This window comes from Triticum urartu, chromosome 1 (genome assembly GCF_003073215.2).
Source record: "Triticum urartu cultivar G1812 chromosome 1, Tu2.1, whole genome shotgun sequence".
Taxonomy (NCBI): domain Eukaryota; kingdom Viridiplantae; phylum Streptophyta; class Magnoliopsida; order Poales; family Poaceae; genus Triticum; species Triticum urartu.
In genome coordinates this window covers 480,604,352-480,625,327 of record NC_053022.1, presented here as the reverse complement: position 1 = coordinate 480,625,327, position 20,976 = coordinate 480,604,352, and the positions used below count along the sequence as shown (strand labels likewise).

General features: G+C 44.0%; 1 protein-coding gene and 1 long non-coding RNA gene across 6 annotated transcripts; one reads left to right on the top strand and one right to left on the bottom strand.

Moving 5' to 3' along the window:
- Positions 1-1,840: 1,840 nt before the first annotated feature.
- On the top strand, positions 1,841-14,805 carry LOC125535865. The gene is made up of 3 exons (XR_007294836.1): positions 1,841-1,927; positions 2,045-2,064; positions 14,187-14,805. It is a non-coding gene; the product is annotated as an uncharacterized LOC125535865 (long non-coding RNA).
- A 1,554-nt stretch (positions 14,806-16,359) lies between these two features.
- On the bottom strand, positions 16,360-19,887 carry LOC125520715. 5 transcript variants are annotated; one of them, XR_007288792.1, is made up of 4 exons: positions 18,507-19,887; positions 17,652-17,751; positions 17,012-17,195; positions 16,360-16,792 (listed from the first exon to the last, which is right to left on the bottom strand). XR_007288792.1 is itself a non-coding variant. In XM_048685728.1 (4 exons), the coding sequence occupies exons 1-3, from the start codon at positions 19,807-19,809 to the stop codon at positions 17,699-17,701; spliced, it is 1,146 nt and encodes a 381-aa protein (XP_048541685.1). In that variant the 5' UTR covers positions 19,810-19,887; the 3' UTR covers positions 16,838-17,195; positions 17,652-17,698. The 5 variants fall into 5 exon arrangements, 4 of the variants coding, with proteins under 4 accessions (XP_048541668.1, XP_048541685.1, XP_048541659.1 ...); XM_048685728.1 differs by lacking the exon at positions 16,360-16,792 and having other exon boundaries at positions 16,838-17,195; positions 18,507-18,885; positions 19,096-19,887; XM_048685711.1 differs by lacking the exon at positions 17,012-17,195.
- Between the last annotated feature and the right edge of the window lie 1,089 nt (positions 19,888-20,976).

Below are 20,976 nucleotides of genomic sequence, written 5' to 3'. Positions count from 1 at the left end.
TCCTCAGTCATGCTCATATAGAGGGTGCATGGAGGCAGCCATGCTCGCCCCGACCCTCGTCCCACCCACCAGACCACGTCTAGACATTTTAAATTTTTTTAAAAAATGTTCATATTTCCAAAAAAATTTAAAAAATTAACAAATATCCAGGATTTCAAAAAAAAAGAAAGAATTGAGAAAGTTCATAAATTCAGAAAAGTAAAAAAAATCAGAATTTCATTTTTTGAAAAAAAAATGAAAAAAATGTTCAGAATTTTAAATTTTATTTGAATTTTCAAAAATTGTTCATAATTTCAAATTTTGATTAAATTTTCAAGAATTTTCATAATTTAAAATTTTCAAAAAATGTTCAGAATTTCCAAAAAATAAAAATGTAGAATTTCAAAAAAAATAATTTTTTACTAAAAGTTCAGAATTTCGAAATATATTTAAATTTTTGTTCACGTTTTTTCAATTTTGTACACCATTCAAAAATTTTATTCAAAATTTGAAATTGTTCAGCATGTCTAAACACATGCAGGCTGCCAAACAAAGTCTTAGCTCACCATGTCTCAGTGCATACACCGCTGCCAAACAACAGCAAATGCATGGACTCAGCATGTTTTAGAGGAGAACAAGTAGGATAGGTCCATACATGCTACCAAACATACCCTTAGAGCATCAACAGCCGGACTTGCAAATTCGACCTCTCAAACGCTCGTGGACGCCCCTGCGGACATTGACCGGTCAAGCCTCAAATTACTCATCTTACGACCGAACACCTCAATTAGCATATCTCAAATCCATACAAACCCATGCACCTATGTAAACGATGCTACATCGCCCGGCTACTACTCCCTCCGTCCGGAAATACTTGTCATCAAAATGGATAAAAAGAGATGAACTCTTTTCTTTTTATCCATTTTGATGACAAGATTTGGCATGTTTGGCTATGATGGAGAAGATTATCCATGGCTGCCCTTGCCAACAGCCCTTCCTGGCGCCCTTGCCGTCCTTCTCGTGGAAGTGCCGATCAAAGACGTAGTAGGGATCGAGTCGGATCTGCTCGTTGCCTGAGCTGTCCTCACCATCGTTGTCCAAGCTTAACTAAGCGGTCGTGAGCCGCCGATAGGATCTATTTGCCATCGTTGGCACGCACCATACAAACGTCTACTCCTCCTATTCACAATCTCTACTATCTCTACTATTAAAGGAGAATCGAAGATCGTGATGGTTCGACCTTCACGGTCGCCTCGCTCCCCTCCACCCCACCCTCCTACGATTTCTGAAAAATCGGACTGCCTTCCCACCCCTCCGCTCATGAAAAAAAGAAAAAAAAAGTAAAGCAACGCACGTCCCCACGTCCCCGTATCCCACCTCCCACTCCCTTCCCCCAAATCCCTCACTCTCAATTCCCTATTCTCTCCAGAGAGGAATCACCGCCGCCGACCTCCTCCCGCCTACAGCGACCTCGAGCGGCAGTGCACTGCAGCCAAGCTAGATTGGAGTGGTGGATCCGCACCCTTGACATCTCATGAAGTCCATGAGGAGGGCGACGACGGCAACGACGAGCGATGGCGACGCGGAAAGGGCATGGCGACCAGGAGCGGCGCGTCGACGACAACGACAAGTGACAGCCGAGATAATGCTAGCTCCACCACATCGACCCCCATTGTTGGTCTCCAATAGTCTCCGTCGGCCCCCGCACCGCGAGCCTCACGCCAGCGGGCTGCGTGCTCCCCGTGTTCGAATCTGCTCTTGGCATAGTAAGAGGGGAGCTGAAGGGGTTTGCCGCGTAGCCGGTTGCCGCATGATTCTAAGCTTCTTGTTGTTTGTCGTGTAATTTAATTTGTCTGTTTTTAGTTGGGAATCGGAGCAGGTGTGGCAGAACGACATCGACCTCCTCAAGCCGTCGGCGGGTCCAGAGAAGCTCAACTCATTCCTCATGGTACGTGCGCATCAGACCACATAGGATGTGGGTGAAACATGCCTTTCCGTTCAATTGAGTTTTCTCCCAGCCCCAGATTATGTGTTGTCTTTGTGTTCCTTCTCTGCATGATGCAAGTGCCACGGCTGCTTCAACATGTAAGAGCATGGTCTTTTCTCCGCTTTAGTCACGTGATCCTAAATAATTGCTTGTCGGACTTAACTACAGAGCAATATCATGTTTCCTTTCGGGTATATGTTTGTCCAAGAACAGGTATTGTTAATTTGTTATGTGCAAAATGGTGGCATTACCCAAATATCTTTGTCCTATTAAATGACATGTGATCAACATTATTCATGCAAACTGAGAAGCAGCTCATCTGGTCCTCTATGTATGTGATTATGTTGATAGATAATGTTACAAAGTTAGTTCAGATTATCCTGAAGCATGTCGCTCTCTGTCAGAAGTTAAGCAAGGTCATCATTCGTGAGGTGGGAGTATGGTTGATTTGATTACTCCACTAGTGGTTGGGGCGCCACCCGGTGGCGCCGCCTGAGAGAAAGTTGGGCGGTGCCAGGTAGGAGGCGCCCCTTTCACTTTCCTAGCATAAAATTAATAATGCACATTACAGAGGTGGTTTAGCAAGCTCTTCCCCCAGAGCAAACCCAAAAGGGGAAAACAACAGCCCAAAACACCCTACAGGCCTTCACGGCCAGCAACAACAAGAACAAGTGCATTGTGCTGTCATTAGGGTTGATCTTCCCCAACAGGTCATGTATAAACAGAAGGGAGCTTACACATCAGTGGCCTGAATACTCTCTCTTTCATGATCTAGAGCATCAACAACTCCAAGGTTGACAAGGGCACCCTGCTTGATCGCCACTGCCTGCTCGTCATCGAGCCTGAAGATTTCTCGGAGCGCGACAATGTCCTGCAGCTTCAGCTACTCCTTCAACTGGTTGGCAAGAGCATCCAAGGCAGCCTCAGTGACGTCCTTGCCATTTTTTATGACGCCCAGGCCACGGCAAACCAAATGTGCATTAATCTTGAATGGTTATTGTTCCTTGAGGTTGCTGGCTCTTACTCAGCTTTGACATATGTCCATGTAAAAATGATCATTCAGAACTCATAACGATTCATAAACATATATGTGATTTCAAATCTAACGCTCCTTGACATTGTAGGCACCATAGTGGACTAAGAAAGTAGGACTCTCTTACTTATGAACTAAAGCTAACTAAAGATCTGACTATATCTCTCTCCAAGCTTGCGAAGCTATGCAAGTGCCGCACTTTATTCCCACGGTTTCTTTACTACATATGCACCTACTTTTTTCTATGCTTACCTATAGCTCGATTAATATATACAAATTACACATGTTGAAAAGAGAATGTTCAAATGTTTTATGAAAATTTAGTTATGTACTGAATATATTCTCCACGGTATATAATACTCAAAAAAGTAATTGCATGGATAAAAGTGAATTGCAGATCTTATTGCTTACCATCACATGCAATGCTCCAATTTCTCAACATTATGAAGATGTGTGAGCAGCCAAAAAGAAATAGCATACCAATGTTACTATGACTGAATTAATTAGGGGAGGACAACTAAAGATACATTGTTCTACCCCGAAATTTTTGACATGAATCACTAATCTTTGGTATTGAAATTAGGTACTTCTCGTCATAATCAAGTAACGGTTGGCCACCTGAAATTGGAAGGAGGCTGAAGCACAAAAATAGACAAACCACTTTTTTGCACCACATGATTATAGTAGCATGTGTCAGTATACTGACCTACAAAGAAGTGAAAAACCAAAACTAATCTGACTTTATAAAGCACAAATAAAGATCTCTACGGGTAACACTAAATCAGATTTCATTTTTATTAACATCACCTCATGGTTAATAAAACGACCAAAGAAAGGGAGCCCCACCTCATGGTCGCAGCAACTGCTGCTCAGAGAGCATCTCCATCTTGCCCGTCGTCAGGTAGTTGGCCCACTCCAATGCCCAGACGCGCTGAACGACCAGCATGATTCGCAAGAACCGTACAAAATGAACAAGTTCAGGCACAGGGGCGTGCTAGTGTACAATCAGTGAATGTGAATACAAGATTTATAATTTGCAGAAGCATATAAATATATTCTGATTACATAAACATACCTAAACCACAGGCTTCTTCAGACTTCCCAATATCCAAGGGCGACAGTGCAAGATCTAGTTGTACAGGGTTCTTAATCATAAGTGACATAGCAAGAAATACTTCAGATTCACAGCATAAGGAAAGATAAGAGCTAAAACAGAATTAATTCCTTGCTCCAGCTCCAAAAACAGAGCAGATAATGCAAACTGTCTGTTGAAAGTGGATTGGAAAATGAACAGGATGCAGATGTACTTTCATTGAAACGACATACCTAATGAGAGCAGGACAATGGACAATTATGTTCGTTCTAATCAACAATCATGAGCAAATCCTAAGCAAACAACTTTGCAATTCCTCCCAGTGGGAGGCCAATTTCGAGAACTTTAATTGATACTTTACCTCCATCTCAGCAAGACGAGCGAGCTATAAAAATTAGATAAGAATAGACCTGGTAATGTAACCGGTATGAATTGAAATCTGGAAGGCATTACAATGTGTAGGGTTCATGAAGACATGGGATCATAATGACAAAAGCCAATGATAATACACCGAGTAGTGGGATACAGTTTTGCTGAAAAATTATCAAGACGACAGTACAATCCTTGAAGATTTGATTATTGTAGCTGAACTTTGAACAGAGTTAGTGCTTGAATCTAATACTCGGAAAATTAGTATATAAACTGTCTGATTACAATGATCTAAGAGGTGTTCCGCGCCAAGGAACTAATTAATAAATTTCAACACTATAAGAGCACATTTAAACTGAAATACTTACTGTTCCATGTCATTCTCCTCTGTAAACTTGTCCAAACGATCCTGAAACACCAAAGATTGTAGAACATGTGACATCCCTGGAAAGCAGGACCAGGTTATGACTTTAGAAGGGTAGTAAGTGAAGAAGAAGAAAGCAAGAAGACCATATCTCATAATAGTACAAACTGAAGAAGAAAATAAAAATTCTCAGATGTAGCAGGAAAAATTGGTATGGGTGCTTACTGCGTACAGAAGATTACCATTTGTCTTCTCGCATCCAGTTATGCCAGCCTGTTCAGATGCAAATCTATAGTCAAAAGGGGCAAAACATTGTAGGGCCTGAAATAGATAAGTGGCGCTGATTACGTCAGGTAAACTAGTGCAATTTGCACCGCAAACGAATAGAAATCAAACCCTAGCAGCAGGGACCGCACTAATCAAAACGAAGACTACAAGTGTAAGGATAGAAGGCATTGTTTACCTTGGCTACGGCTGCGGCTAGGTTGGCGATGACTTTGCTGTTGCAGATGTTAGTGATGAGGTGTTCGTAGATAAACTCATTATATCGCGATGCATATCAGAAAGAAATTGAAATCAATCAGATGGCTAGAAACAGAGACATGAAAGATGCTTATTGCACTGATAAGCACATATGAACACATGGGCAACAGGTTTATATTACAGATACTTTAGTTGATTCAGAAGCAATGACACTGTCCAACAGTATAGTCTCAGCGATGAAGGACATTTCTTCACCGGATCTCTGAAAACATCAATTTTTACAGAGAGGTAATTATGTGTATAAACAATATGGATGTATTTTTTGATAAAGAACAGGAACACAAACCAAATAAATAGTATACAGGTCAAAAAAATATCTGAGAAACAAAGATGCATTGTTACAAGGTCGCTGACGTGTGTTTGGCTAGCTAGATGGTGATCCTGACTTTGTGCTCAGTTTGGTAGCTGGAGACGATATTGCTGGTCGTAGCGGTTAACGGAATAGAATGTACTCAATCAAAAAACGCACATTTATACCCTGAGTCCCTGATGCAGGAGCATTGCTCACTGATGTTTATATTTTAGATTTACATGTTAATATTTTGATCTTATATAACCTTCACATATTTTTAAGATACTTTTCTTAATGGAAACAAGTAAACAGATACTTAGCTTGTAATTAAGTATAAGTAAAGTGATACGAAGTCAAAAGAGCATAATCTGATGCACATGAATATATAATTAGCAACCATTACAAGTTACCTGCTTAACACAAACAAAAAGGAATAGCATGCCTTTAGGATAATTAGCAAGATACCTTAGAAAGAGGTAAACTAATCCACACATGAATCGATCACTAGTTCACTACAGCACCGCATACTTGAAAAGCAGGATACCTAAAAAAGGGCCAAACCAATGATCGATCAGTAAATGCTACGAAACGGTGTAATCTAACCTTACAGCATAACAACCTTGAATTGTGCAGTTTAGAAATAAGTAGTAGCTCACATCTCAGAAGGCTACTATCATGTACAACACGCGGGTGATTTACCTTAATAAGCTTATACTCTTTGCGTGAATGATTTTTTGCGTCTTCTGTTGTTCTTATTGTTTCTTTCAGTTCTTCAACCTTCTGATACCTCGCCCTCTCCTGATCTATTCCTCTTGATGATACAGATTCAAGTTTCGTCACCTGGTTGTGCAAGGCAAATTAAGTCTGATGATAGGCTTTGGATATGAAGCAAAGAATTAGAGTAATCAGTAAATGCATTGTAAATAGAAGCTGGATCCTGCGAGACACATGCACATGGCCACCGATGGTGGAGATGAATGGGGATTAGATCCGTGGTGGCGGCGTCCTCCCATTGATCGAAACCACCACCGGCACCTTCTCCTCCCACCTGCTCCTCCGTCGGCTCCTTGCCACTGCTACTCAGGGTAAGACCGGAGGATCGGAACATAAATTTATACCCAAAAACAAACATGTCATCGTTCTTTTATTAGTCTCAACTACGTACAGACTACTGCACAAGATTTCCGTTGCCCCGAACATTAGTACAGCAGCCCGAAATGCAAACAAAGGACCTATATGGTCCAAAGGTACAACAGAAATCTGATTTGCTCATATTAGCATGTAAGAAATGTAAAGGATGCATGTTGGAGCTGGATCAATGTCAAACTAAAAAAGTTCAAATGAAATGTATGTGTCTGAAACATCAAAATTGTCTCCAAATCATGCAAAAATTGAATTGTTTCATGTGAAATTCCTTAACAAAAACTCATTACCTTGCAATTAGTGTTGTACTTGAGTTCTTTTTGAGTCAACCAGATTCCTGGTTCCCTAGTACTACAAGGCTATCACAATCATTGAACGAGTGCAAGGAATAGAAGTGTAAGAATGTGTGAATCCACACGTTTATTTAATTTAGTACATCCCAAGTTGCAGATCTAACAACCTGGTGTCCTACACTCCTACTACGTAGTATGAGCTGCAAAGCGCTATTCATTGACCACATTTTATAAAACATCTTGCAGGCACAGAAACAAAGACGATAAAATCTAGAGAGAGATGGTAGTCTGTATTGTAAAGCAGGAATGGGAGAGGTGCGGCATCTCGTCTTGCCATGGCCGCTTGCACCTCGGGTTCGATAGCGCTGCCATCTAATGGAGAGAGAGAAAGACACTACTAGCAAAAGGGTTAAAGATGAAATTGACACTAATGGCGCATCAGAAAAGTGGTGCGCCACTACTATTTACTAATGGCGCACCACGTGAAGATACGCTATTAGTGTGTAAGACACTAATGGCGCACGAGGCACAAGGTGCGCCACTAGTAATAAAATGTTTTTTTCATTTTTTCAAACATACTAATGGCGTATCTGGGTAAAGTGCGCCATTAGTAGTTAGAACTACTAATGGCGCACCAACCGTTGAGTGCGCCACTACTGTATTCTTTTTTTTACTTTTTTGCAAAACTACTAATAGCGCACCGTCGCATAGTGCGTCATTACTAATTCAAACTAGTAATAGCGCACTGTGCCACGGTGTGCCATTGGTATAAAAATTATTTTTAATACTTTTTGCAAAACTACTAATGGCGCATGTATGTGTGATGCACCCTCCCCCGCTCCACCGCCGCCGACGAGCACCCCCGCACCCGCCCCCGCTCCACCGCCGCCGACGAGCACCCCCCGCACCATCTCCCCCCGCTCCACCGGCCGCCGCCGCCGACCCCCGGCCCGCACCCTCCCCCACTCCACCGTCGCCGACGACCCATCGCACCCTGTCCCCCGCACCTCGCCAGATCCGGTCCCCCTCCCCGCTCCACCGGCCGCCGCCGCTGACCCCCGGCCCGCACCCTCCCCCACTCCACCGTCGCCGACGACCCACCGCACCCTCTCCCCGGCACCCTCCCCGGCCCGCTCCACCGTCACAAATGAATGCAACTAAAATTGCAAAAAAAACAAATTTGATTATATTTTCAAATAACAAATTTGATGATATTTTAAATAATAAATTTGATGATATTTTTTCATATTCATAAATATTTTCAAATAACAAATTTGATGATATTTTTTAAAAAATTATTACTTTTTTATAAAAAAATATTACTGTTATGATTTAAACAAGTTTGAACATATTTAAACACAAATAAATATCAAACAGCATTTTAAATGCAAACAAAAATTGGGGAGCCTGGGAATCGAACCCAGGACCTCCTAGTGTGTGTGCTGCGTGCTGACCAGTCGGCTAGTGGGCGTGTTCTAATGGAGATAGGGTTAGGTGGAATATAACTGACCAGTCGGGCTAGTAATTAAAACAAAATTCTAATGGCGCACCAAGGGGAGGTGCGCCATTAGAATCGTCGTACTTATGGCGCACTAGGGGGAGGTGCGCCATTGCTAACCCTCCCCCACTCCACCTATTCCCCTCGCACTGTGGCCTCCCTCCCTCGCCAGATCCCCCACTCGACCCCAAACATACGCCGCCGCCCCCTTGCTCCGCCCCCTCCGTCCGCCGCGCCTGCACGCCGTCGGCGCGCCGCCGCCGCTGTGGTCTTGCGCTGCCCCGACGCCGCCGCCCCGACCCCCGCGGGACTCCACCCCCGCCGCCCCCGCCCCCCGAACGGGATCGGCCGAGCGCGCGCGCCCGCTCCTCTCCTCTCCTCCTCCCTCCGACGAGCGAGGGCCTCCTCCGGCCCCTGCAGCAGCCGGCGAGCGCGGCCCCGACGCACCCACCCCGCCTGCCCCTGCCGTCCTCCGCCACCGGCCCCTGCTCTCCTTCGACCGCGGCGAGCGAGGACCCGGACGAGCTCGGACCCCGACCCCGACCCCTTCGCCGACCCCGACCCCTCCGGCGACCAGGTACCTCTCCTCCTTCCTCCTTTCTCCCTCTCTCCACCATTCCCCATTCCGCTGCTGCCTCCGGCGGCCGCTCGCTGCCTTGCACACCCGCGCACGCACCTAGCTGTGCCGGCCCTGCTTGCCGTCCCGCGCGCGCCCCTACGCCTGCCTGAGCTGCTTCTGCTTACTGTACTGCTAGCTAGCTTTTCAATTTTTACATTGACTAACCTCCTAGACAGACCCTAATCTGTGGTTAAACAACTGGTAAAATGACTGAATAAAATATGAGTAGGTAGTATATGATCAATAGGCAATAGTAGTGGATATTAGGCCTTTTTACAAGCAATAATAGTGGGTGATGTACCTGGATGTCTGTGGGCGATGCTCTGGTGGTATGTATGATGTCTCCGCTTTTTTTGAGATTGCTGCTGCTATCTCACCAGATTATATGTAGTGTGTCATTCTTGCTATGGTCATGTAAGAGAAATGCTTTGCCTTGCTAATTTTACCATGAGATTTGGGGTAATCAGCTAGTTCTGGTCAAAGCAAGTGGTTTTCCTGAGCTATGCCTTGGTTAGAAAATGATGCATGATGGTTTGTTTAGAAGAGGAATAATCCGAGGATAGCACGTATCATGGGGTCAAACCTGGGACCCCTATTGTAATTTGATTTTGATTATTAATTTTTCTGTGAGCAGATGAATTACAGTGTTTGTGTTGTAATGAAACTTGAGCTGAAATAGAACTTGACAGCCTGTACAGTGAATATATACAGTCATTGTAATTTTTGGGAGTAATTTTTGGTGTCAAATCACTCAAGCAGTAACTGAATTTTTAAACTGAACTTGACACAATACTATTCAGTTAATTTGCTTGGACAGTAGTATGTATGCTCATCACTTTATGTATGGTGTTATGCACTGTTATCTCTGTTCAGTTGACTAATGAAGCACTAGGCTCATCCATGGTACAAGTTCACCTGTGAACACTTGAAATTAGTCAGGACATCCCGTACCGTTAGATGTAAATTGTGTCCAGTAGGCTCTGAAGCACCGGTTTTTCCTGTTTCTAACTCCGAATCTGATATAAACCATACTGTTGGCATAAGTGGTCTTTTGTATATGTGCTGATGCTTTGTTAATATAAAGCTATAGATGATGTTGTACTTGTGATGATGCTACTTGTGATCTTCTGAAATGACCCATTGGCGACTTCATTACGCAGGGATAATGATATTGCAGGTACCCCGAGAGGCCCTTGAGTTTGCCGGAATGTCGATTAACTTCCGTTCCGGCAAATTCGGGTACTCCATATGTCCTATTTTCAGCAAAGGTCATGCTGAAATTTTCCGTGAATTTTAGCATGACTTTGCTAAAAATAGGACATATGGGGTACTTGCGACTAATGTTGATTATCTTATGCTCAAAATTTATGCTACTATAATGTTGTAAGGGTACTAATTGGTCTCTTCTGCTGCTTATCAGAGATGGGGGGAAGCAGCCACCGCCGCTCTGCCTCACCGGAGTACGAGTTGGATGCTTTCGAGTTCTTCACTATCATACTTTCTTCTTCAGTATCAGCCACGAGGCAGGTATATAAAATGAGAGATCTCCCCTTCACCCATCTCATTATGATAACTCTGTTGTTTGCTACATCACTCCTTGTCCCAAATTGCAGAGGCTGCCTGACGCTTTTATGAAGATGCTGGGTGAAGATCCGCCAGATAATGTGAAGCTCCGACAGGCCGACAACGGGGTTCGCAGGCTGTGGGACGTGGAGTTGGTGATCGAGGAGGGCCACATGTACCTGTGTCGTGGCTGGGAGAAGTTCTACAGTGCCTACGACCTGCGGACCGGGTACTTTCTTCTCTTGAGGTATGACGATGACGCCACAATGCTCATCGTGAAGGTTTTCAACAAGACTATGTGTCGCATGCGCTACACTGAAGACGAAGATGCCAGTGCGTTCTGCCTCTTCTTATTCCTCCATATTTGGCTTTGTCTCACATCGATTGTTAACAGTCATTGTTGCATTTGGACAGGCAATGGGAGCAGCAGCAGCGACACTGGCTACAGCCAAAGCAGCAGCGATTATGGCTATAGCAAAAGCAACATCGATTCTGGCCTTAGCGAAAGCAGCAGCGATTCTGGCAGCAGCGAAGACAACAAGAAGGATGATCCGGACTGGAGTGGGGGAGAAGAGGAGCAGAGGGGGATGAGGAGATGCAGGATGACGATGGGCATCAGTCTGAGGATGACCTAGCGCTGGTGGTGGCTGACCAGGTGCAAGAGATGGTGGTGGCTGACCATGGGCAAGAGATAGTGGTGGCTGACCATGGGCAAGAGATAGTGTGGCTGACCATGGGCAAGAGATGATGGTGGCTGACCATGGGCAAGAGATGGTGGTGGCTGAGGGTGGCCTCGTGATGGTAGTGGTGCCTGACAATTACCACGCACCGGTGGTGGCGCCAGCGATCCCACAGCTGGGCGACATGACCACGCCAATTATGGTAGAAGACTACATCCCACAGCTGCCTCCACCGCCTCGCTGCTCTTGGCGCATCAGGCTGAGGAAGGAGAAGGAGAAGAACAATGAGAACTGAACTATGTCAGGTATGTCAGATCTCCAAAATGATATACATATATACTTAGTTACCTATTTATCTCTAATATGCTTAGTTTCCTATAGGTTAGCTCCAAAATTACTTATGTTAGCACAAAATGATCAAGTTTACATAATAAGCTTATAGTCTTCTTCTTATTCTTCTTCTTATCCAAAATGACATATGTTAGCTTCATTTTACCTAAGTTGGCTCTAATATGCTAACTTAGAGCTTATATGCTTAGTTTTCTATAGGTTAGCTCCAAAATTACTTATGTTAGCACAAAACGATCAAGTTTACATAATAAGCTTATAGTCTTCTTCTTATTCTTCTTCTTATCCAAAATGACATAGGTTAGCTTCATTTTACCTAAGTTGGCTCTAATATGCTAACTTAGAGCTTATATGCTTAGTTTCCTATAGGTTAGCTCCAAAATTATTTATGTTAGCACAAAATGATCAAGTTTACATAATAAGCTTATAGTCTTCTTCTTATTCTTCTTCTTATCCAAAATGACATAGGTTAGCTTCATTTTACTTAAGTTGGCTCTAATATGCTAACTTAGAGCTTATATGCTTAGTTTCCTATAGGTTAGCTCCAAAATTACTTATGTTAGCACAAAATGATCAAGTTTACATAATAAGCTTATAGTCTTCTTCTTATTCTTCTTCTAGTCTTCTTCTTCTTCTTCTTCTTCTTCTCTTCTTCTTCTTCTTCTTCTTCTAACTTCTTGTTTATCATTTTGCAGATTTGATTTAATTCACGGAAGCTTGCATGGATGGAGTGCTTCTTTTCCATTTGTGTTTTTATTTTGTATCAATGTGAAACTTTTGTGAATTGATGGATAACGGTGTTGAATGAACATTGTGAAACTTTTGTAATATGTAATGATGGAACTATGTGTTGGCTATGTATGTATATATGATGAAACTTGTGTGTTGGATATGATCTGGTGGACGCAGGTAACATCGTTACATATGGCCCCCTGTATGTAAGCTAAGCAGATCTGTGTTGTATGTTATCTCTAATATTTTTTAACCTGTGAAAATATCAGAAATGAAAAAAATCCCTAATATTCATACTAGTGGCGCACCACCGAAGACACTAATGGCGCACTGTTATAATCACACTAATGGCCATCACCCAACAGTGCGCCATTAGTATGCCAAAGCACATGGTTAAATATGCCCCCCTGGGAGGCATACTAATGGCGCATGGTGTTCTATACTAATGGCGCACTGCTCGGTGCGCCATTAGTATACCATATACTAATGGCGCACCGATGGTGCGCCATTAGTAAGAAATACTAGTGGCGTGATACTAATGGCGCACCAGCAGTGCGCCATTAGTGGGCAAAACTGGTGCGCCATTACTAGCCTTTTTCCTAGTAGTGAGAGAGAGAGGATGGGTTGGATTGAACTCATCAGCGAGCTGAACTCGGCCGACCACCGCCGGCGATGTAGCCACACGACAAGGAGTTGCTGATTGATCTGTACGTGCCCACCTTGCTTCACTTCCCATTGCACGGCTGGAGCTTGCGCCGCCGCTAGAACCAAGCCGGTCGGACCCAAGGGGAAGGCGACTCGATGGGTCGATGAGGGATGCAGAGTACGCCGTCGACGGTGGTGGTGATTGAGGGTACCGTCCCCATCCACGTGGTGGCGAAGAGGAGATGAAAGGAGAGGGCGGCAGTGGAGCTCGAAGCGTGGGGTAATGAAGGACCACGAGGGAGGCCGGAGTCACGGAGGCACGCACGGCCGATCTGGCTAGAGCTAATGTCTCTCCTTCCCAATCCCTGCCCTGCACGACCTCACCCAGATGGCTGGCTTTGTGGGCCTTGGCGCAGCACTCGGGCGCCAGGTCCTTCCCAGCTGGCCGTAGAGCTCGAGGTCGCGTGGTGTATGGAAGAGGTCGGAGGTGAAAGAAAGAGAAGAGGTCGCGTGCGTGGAGGAGAAACAGAGTAGGAATGGCTTCCTAGAGAAGGAAACGAAAAAAGTTTTACCAGCGCAGGTACTATCTCGGGATGATAGATACCCTTTCTCTTGCTTCTTCCTTTTCTTTTTAATCTCGCCGCCACAGTAAGAATCGCCAGGTGGATAGACTCACATAGCACTCTTGATGCACACCTTATTATTTTGGATTAGTCTACTGTGATACTATGTTGGTTTGCTCCACCACTGTCTTTTGCATACCATGTCCTAACTATAAGTGCACACAAGATTACATACAAGTAGATGAAAAGGTAAGATGTCAAACATTGATCAGTCGTCGTGTTGGACTAATGGTTCATTTGAAACTCTATGTGGTGATGGAAATGCTTCTTTCTTTTCTTCAATCCTTTTCTTTTCCCATTAAATTTCCGTGAACTAATACATCTAACTGAACTTTTGACAAAAAAAAGTCCCAAGTTTAATGTCTTTCTTTTTAAGTTTTAGGTGCGCTGTTAAACCTTGTCGAGGGAGGCGGTGGCGACTGGTGGTGCGAAGCCGATCCTCCACGAGGGCTTCTCCATGCTGCTACGCTCTCCTGTCGGTCCCTTCTTGCCTTCGCTCAGGCAGGCACTAGCGCGGCTGACCCACTGTTGATCAGCGACGGACACTGTGGCAACGCAGGTGTGCGAGGAGTCTCCGGCCGCTACAGGCTACAGCCTCATGTTTGGTCTTCTATTCTACTACCTTAATCCCATAATTTTCTGCTCGGACCATTCCATTCTTGTTAGTTATCACGTGGGAACCCATCAGGCCTCATGTGTGGATAGAGATTTTCTACCATGGGATTCGCATTTGTGAGGTTCAGTTGGCATATTAGGCAACCCGTATATTTCAAAAAAGCACTGACCAATAATAGATTGTGTGCACTGATTACTGATTCAATTTCCATTGTTCATATTATGATATCTTTTCTGCTTGGATTTTTGCAGGGGGTGAAGCAAACACTTATTGGGAGGTACTCAAAATTTGATCACTTTGTTGTAGAATCACGGTGCTGATTAACTAATCCTTGACTGATTTTGAATCTTTGGCAATAGTTCAACATCTTTTTTTAATCACAAGGTCTAAAAGGTATGGAGTATCATTCAAAATCTGCAGATGATCAGTAGTGTCAAACCCACATCCTCTCTGCCATCTTCTACATGAACTGCTTTGTAAAAAGTGGAAAATTGTTGCCCGTAATGTTGATGTGCAGCCAAATTAGGAAATTTCCGATCATGGTGAAACTACACTGTAAAAAGTGAATCATATTAGTAATGTCTCCCAACTCTCAAATTGTTGCTTGTTATATTAATCTGCAGACTACCAAATTGGAAGATTTTCAATCATGATATGATTCTGAGAATGGATGCATGATTGCAGATGGCTACCAAACCGTAAAATTTCAACATTCCAAAGATGTATTTTGTACTCGCAGTTTTGATGCATAATTGCAGCTGCACGTAGGTTTCGGTTTGTCCAAGAACTGTCTATGTATACCGATAATGATTACTTCAACCGTCCCAAAATAAGTTTATTTGGTTTAGTACAGTTTATACTATAAAACTGTACTACCTGTACTAAATCAAAGATACTTATTTTGGGACTGGGGAGTACTCTGTTTTCAAATGACGCCTGCTGTACGCATGACAATTGTGCGTGTATAAATTAGTATCATGTTGCCTGCACGTTGAACTTATAATTCTTTTTTCTGAATAATGTGTCATATTTTGATTCCTGTCAAAATGATATTTGCTTTCTAGACATCTTGTATGTGGCTTGTGGTGATAACAATTTTTTTCTCAGGATTTGATTATGATCGTGAAGGGTACATTACGATTTACGAGCATTTAATCTTCTCTGATAATCAAAGTGCCGCATAGTCTTATGTGCATTCATCAGAGCTATTCCACAATTTTGTCCCCACTTATGCCTTTTTACACTTTTATTTGTGTAGCTTTTAATTTTTTTAAGATGTTCATTCTTTTTTTCTAAGTCTTCATGTGTGAAGAATTACTTCTGCGGTGAGCCGGAGTGTGACGTCTTCTCACGGGCCACTGTCATCAATCAAGGTGGTCATCGGTCGATATCAAGCTTGACGAGTACTTCCTGAAGGCTGATTTTTGCTCCCGCCGCGGCGCTGACCGAGGCCCCATCTACGTGGGAAGCTGCTATTTTTTTGATAGATTGGCAGTGAGATGCTTGGATAGGAGAAAAGAAATCGGAAGAGCATGAGAGATAGATGTTGAGAACCTAAATAATGCACACACATTTACATATTTCATGTGATGGTAGTATGTCGCCGTAGTTTTTGTGTTGGTTGTCCTACTGAATGTTCCTGTCAGTCCTAACTCATCACATCACTCTCAATTTTCAGTCATGCTTAGAGCTTTTATCTGTAACTCTACAAAATCAGAAAGCATGTCTAAAGCTCAAGGTAGTGTTGAAACTTGGAGGCGATCAAACCATATGCTTTTTGGGTTGTAAGAGTTTAAACTAACTATTGCTTTTTGGGTTGTACGAGTTTGAACTAACTATTGCTAACATCCTGGCTTTGAATTTTCAGTTTGTATTTTTTTTTTTGCAAAAGTTTGTATTTGTCCATGGTCAAGATAGGGGGCACATAGACTCCCAGGCAGACCTAAACTTCTTTTCATCGTGTAACTCCCAGCACGATCTAGCATAATATAATGTTTCCATCATACACATGGAGGTTTGGATCGATTAAGCAAGGAGCGAAACAGACACCTGGGAGATAATCAGAGATTGATCCATCTAAAGACAAATGCAACATCAAACCCTCCCATGGTAAGAATGCAACCTCCAGCTGCCCAGTTGCGTTCACTTTAGTATAAAAAATGTTGAAATCACTGAGAAGTCCAGCAGAGAATGATTAACAGACAAATGCAACATCAAACCCTCCCCAGGGTAAAAATGCAACCTCCAGCTGCCCAGTTACTATGGTTTCAAGTATGGTTGTCGTCAGGTCCCATATCTTCAGCCGCAAACAGTCGAGTTAATGATGAGTACTCTGGCTCATGTGAACCATTAAAAGGTAAATATTGCACAAGCTGCAGCAAAACAAAACTCACTCTCAGTCGGGACAAAAAAGCATGGGTAGATCATGGTCATATTTAATCGACGGCAATGACATGCTTTTCAAACCACAGCTGACAAGCACACTCAAACACACAAGTTTTGGTGATACATGGGACTGAAACTATCATGGCTCAGGAGAAGAGCTGCCAGGCATAAATACCTAACAGAAACAAGAGACGACGAAATCCAACCTGAAATAATACTGGGTTAAGCTGAAATTCACTGGATTAGGCATTCAAGAGCATCTTGCTAATAGAGACTTGGCTAGACTAAGGCACGGTAAGTCATTTTAGATAACATATAAACACTGCTGAAGACATTGATACAATGCGACAAATGCAGTGTCAATTAACAAGTGCAGCAGCCCTTCTTCACCTGGGAAAAAAGCACTAATCTGTCACTAACTTGATACATACATACATAACCTAATAGTAGCACCTAGGAGTATGTAACAGTGTACCAACAAGGCATGTGAACTCATCATCAGCTCAGCAACATAAATAAGAGCCATATAATGCCCATAACGATCTCATGCTACTAATATATTGCTTTCAAACTGTAGATTATGAAACAGCTAAACTAAGGGACAACTCTGGGAATATAACATTTGGATTATCTGCATATCATTTATGGTCCAATAAAGGACTCATCTTTTTCCTTAGCATCACCAGCATTTTAATAGTTTGTCTTTGTTATTAGCATGTGTCCAACCCTATAGCCAAAAGGATAGCAGTTTGAGGGTGCATGCTACCCACAATGGCCGCTAGATATTTTCCAAAGAGAAAATCAAACGGTCAATTCTTACAAACTATATTCAGATGATTTTCTTACCTGCTGAACCGTTTCAGCACATTAGAACATCAAACCAGACAGTCATCCTATGTATCGTGCAACATTTCAGCTGCATCACATGCACCAGCAATGGTTGTGCCTAGAAACACAAGGCAGACATTTAATAAAGTTTTAAGAAATAGACATATGGATATTAGAAGGCAACAGTGAGTCTGCTACATAGATGAATTCACAAATAAGAAGAGAAATTAACTCTTTTATGTTTATAGCTCACTACTGATGATGGTACCTGATAAAAACATATGTTGCATTTTGCAAGGAATACTGTTGAAAGCAAGACATGGTCTAGCATTTATCTCATTTAACTCATCCCTCCCGATGTTAAGAAGCGAAAACTCTACCAGAATAAGTGATCTTGGGCTTCAGCTTAAATAAAAGGTGTGTTACATGCAAGATAGTCTTGAATAAGTGAAAATGAAAACAATTATTTCAGAAACAGTTTGGATGAAAAATCTTTTATGGAGTTAGCAAGATTAAAAGTATTGGATAGAAGAATATAGCCAGCTGAGGTAAAAACATGTTGAATGAGTTAACCATTTGACATTTTATTTCACATTATTACTCACTTGTTATTTGATTTGTTATCTCCCATATATAAACTATGAAGACAATTAAACTGAACGATAACACAGAAGGCTATAAGCTCATCTATCTAGCAAATGAATAGTGAAGAGAGAAGAGTGAAGAGTGAAGATACTATATTGAATTATAACATATACTACACAATATGGCTATAAGTTTGAAAACTTGAGAATCGCAACAAAGGTATTCGACATAACACAATAACAAGATTAAGCTACTCCTGCAATATGAGGACTAAGGATGAACAATCACCTGGCGGATAGAAACTCTTGAACGAATGATAGTAAGTATAACCACGGTTTTCAAAAAGTTTCCTAGACTGCATCGAATTAAGTTGAACCATATAGACATCATGGCCCACGAATAGAAATAGTCCGTCAGTATCCTCAATGCATCCCGCTATACGTATCATGTCAATCTGGGGAGGGAGCCCACGGATGGTATGCATGTCAATGGTCTTCCATAACACCCATGTGGCAACACCATGGAAATTTATAATCCTCTGCCACATTTGTAAGTGACTGCAAGTCAATATGGCGAAGCCAACAGCACCATCCTCAGCCTGCACGATCCAATGGCTGGCATGGCGGAAATCATCTGTAATGGGAGGCCCCTTGATCACAGCTAGGCTCTGCTGATCCAAATCAAACTCAAGTATGTCATCGGTCATAAAATCCATCAACCAGTAAAGTGCATTACCAACAAGCATCCCAGGGGTATCAGCAAAAAAAGTTTCAGGTGGAACGGCTGTTGAGATGATATCACTCCATACTCCAGTCTCCGAGGAGTAAACACAAGCAAAGAATCGATTATCCTCTCCAACATCAGAGATCAACACTACCTTGAAGGGGCTCGAGTGGCAGCTTCCGTGCACATGGCCATGGTCGCTGGCAGCGCAGAGCACAGCCCCGTTGGCATCATCGGTGAATTTGAACTCCGACGGAATGGGCAGGAGGCGCTGCTCGCCGGTGATGGGGGTGGACACGATGGCCTCATCCCGCCCCACGTTAATGAGAAGGACGCGACCGTGGCGACAATCGAGCAGTAAGAGCACCACCTCCGTGCTGCTAATAAGGTCGAATCGCCGAGGAGGGATGCGGTCGGGTGCGTCCAGTATTGGGGTGAAGACGATATCATCCCTGTTGCGCACGTGAAAGACGCCGAGGAGGGGCGGCTTCCGGTGGTGCGTGCGGAAGCGGTGGAGAAACTTGGGGTCGGTGGCGGCGCATCGCCATTGCTTGCAGACGGCGGAGGCCCGGAGTAGCGAGGAGGGCTGCGGCGGGAGACGGAGGAGAATCTCCCTCAGGAGGTCGTCGTCTTCGAACGGCGAGGCCAGTGCCGCCGGAATGCTGACGCGACAGATCACTCCGGCGCCCTCGCCGGTCGCGTGGATCCGGGAACGAGGGCGGGCGCGGGGGCGCGTACTGCGCCCGCGAGCCACTCCGGCTCCCTCCTCGCCCGCGTGAACCTGGGGATGGAGGCGGGCCACTCCGTCGGCCTCGTCGTGGGTTTGGGAACGGCGGCGGCGGCGGCCGCCGTCCTCGCTTGCGTTCATTTGGGCGGCGTGGAAGACCTAGCTAGCCACACACGGACGGGAGCGGAGTTGTAGCTTTTTTTTTTAGAGTAAAATGCACCGGCGGTCTTGCGAAGAAAGCACGCTTTGGTCACTATACTTCAAAATACGACTAATATGGTCACTCAATATGTCTACACGTGATTGCACGGTCGCTGTTCATCGTACGCCACTCGTCGCTGCTCCATTTGACCACTTGTTGACCAATCCGAGGCAACAGCTGGCGTTCGCGGGGGTTATTTATGTAAATTAGGCCGGCGCACATAATTTACATCCATCACCCTGAAATATATGTGCCGCCGATGCCAAATTCCTAATTCCCGACTCCCTGCCGCCGAGGCTGCCCCCCTCTTCCTTGCTGCTTGCCGCCGCCCTCTTCCTGCAGCTTGCCGCCGCCGCCCTCTTCACTGCTCCGCCATGTCGACAAGCTCAGTCAGATCATCGCTCGTCGACCGTTCGGTGGTGGTGCCGCTCATAAGATGCCCTTCTTGCCGCGCTCGTGTGAAGTTCTATCTCTCGAACACAGAGAAGCACGATGGTTGGGTCTTCTACAGATGTCCTGTTGGTGTAAGTGGTGTGCATCCATTGGCATTTGTTAATTTTGGTCGATTTTTGTGGAACTTGTGATGGTGATTTTTGGCGTATGTTCGCTTCTTTTGATCTTCAGGACCATTTCTGGCATTGGGAGTTGGAATACGTTTGTCTACTTGCTGGATAATCAGTTTCTCGTTGGCAATGAAGCCGTAGATTCATTAGGAGCTGCAGAGGATAGGAGGGAAGAGCTGATGCGAGTAAGGAATCGAAGATATGCAGGTGGAGGTGCAGGTGGAGGTGAAGTTGATCTTCCAGGCTTTGAAGATGGAATTCGTGGAAGAGTTGCAGCTCAAATGAGCAATCAGCAAGCAGAGGCACTCGTAGGGTTAGCCAATCAAATATTGGTGATGATGAAGACACTGGTGGCAGCACTCATTGTACTTGTAGTGCTTGTTGCTATTTCTTTGCTGAAGAAGCGATGTAGTTGATGCAGTGTTTCCAGTAGCATGATGCCTAGTTTGTTAGGAGATGAACTGGTAGTATGAAGTGATGCTTTTGCATTGTAAGTCTGAAGTTGATGTAGTTTCCAGTTTGCAGCTGAAGTTGATGTAGTGT

Excerpts from the sequence above, each read along its gene's own strand:
- LOC125520715 (XM_048685711.1), bottom strand. The coding sequence starts at position 19,809 with ATGAACGCAAGCGAGGACGGCGGCCGCCGCCGCCGCCGTTCCCAAACC. Across the intron at positions 17,752-18,506 it reads CAAGAGTTTCTATCCGCCAG|GCACAACCATTGCTGGTGCA; the intron begins GTGATTGTTCAT and ends TTGTGTTTCTAG.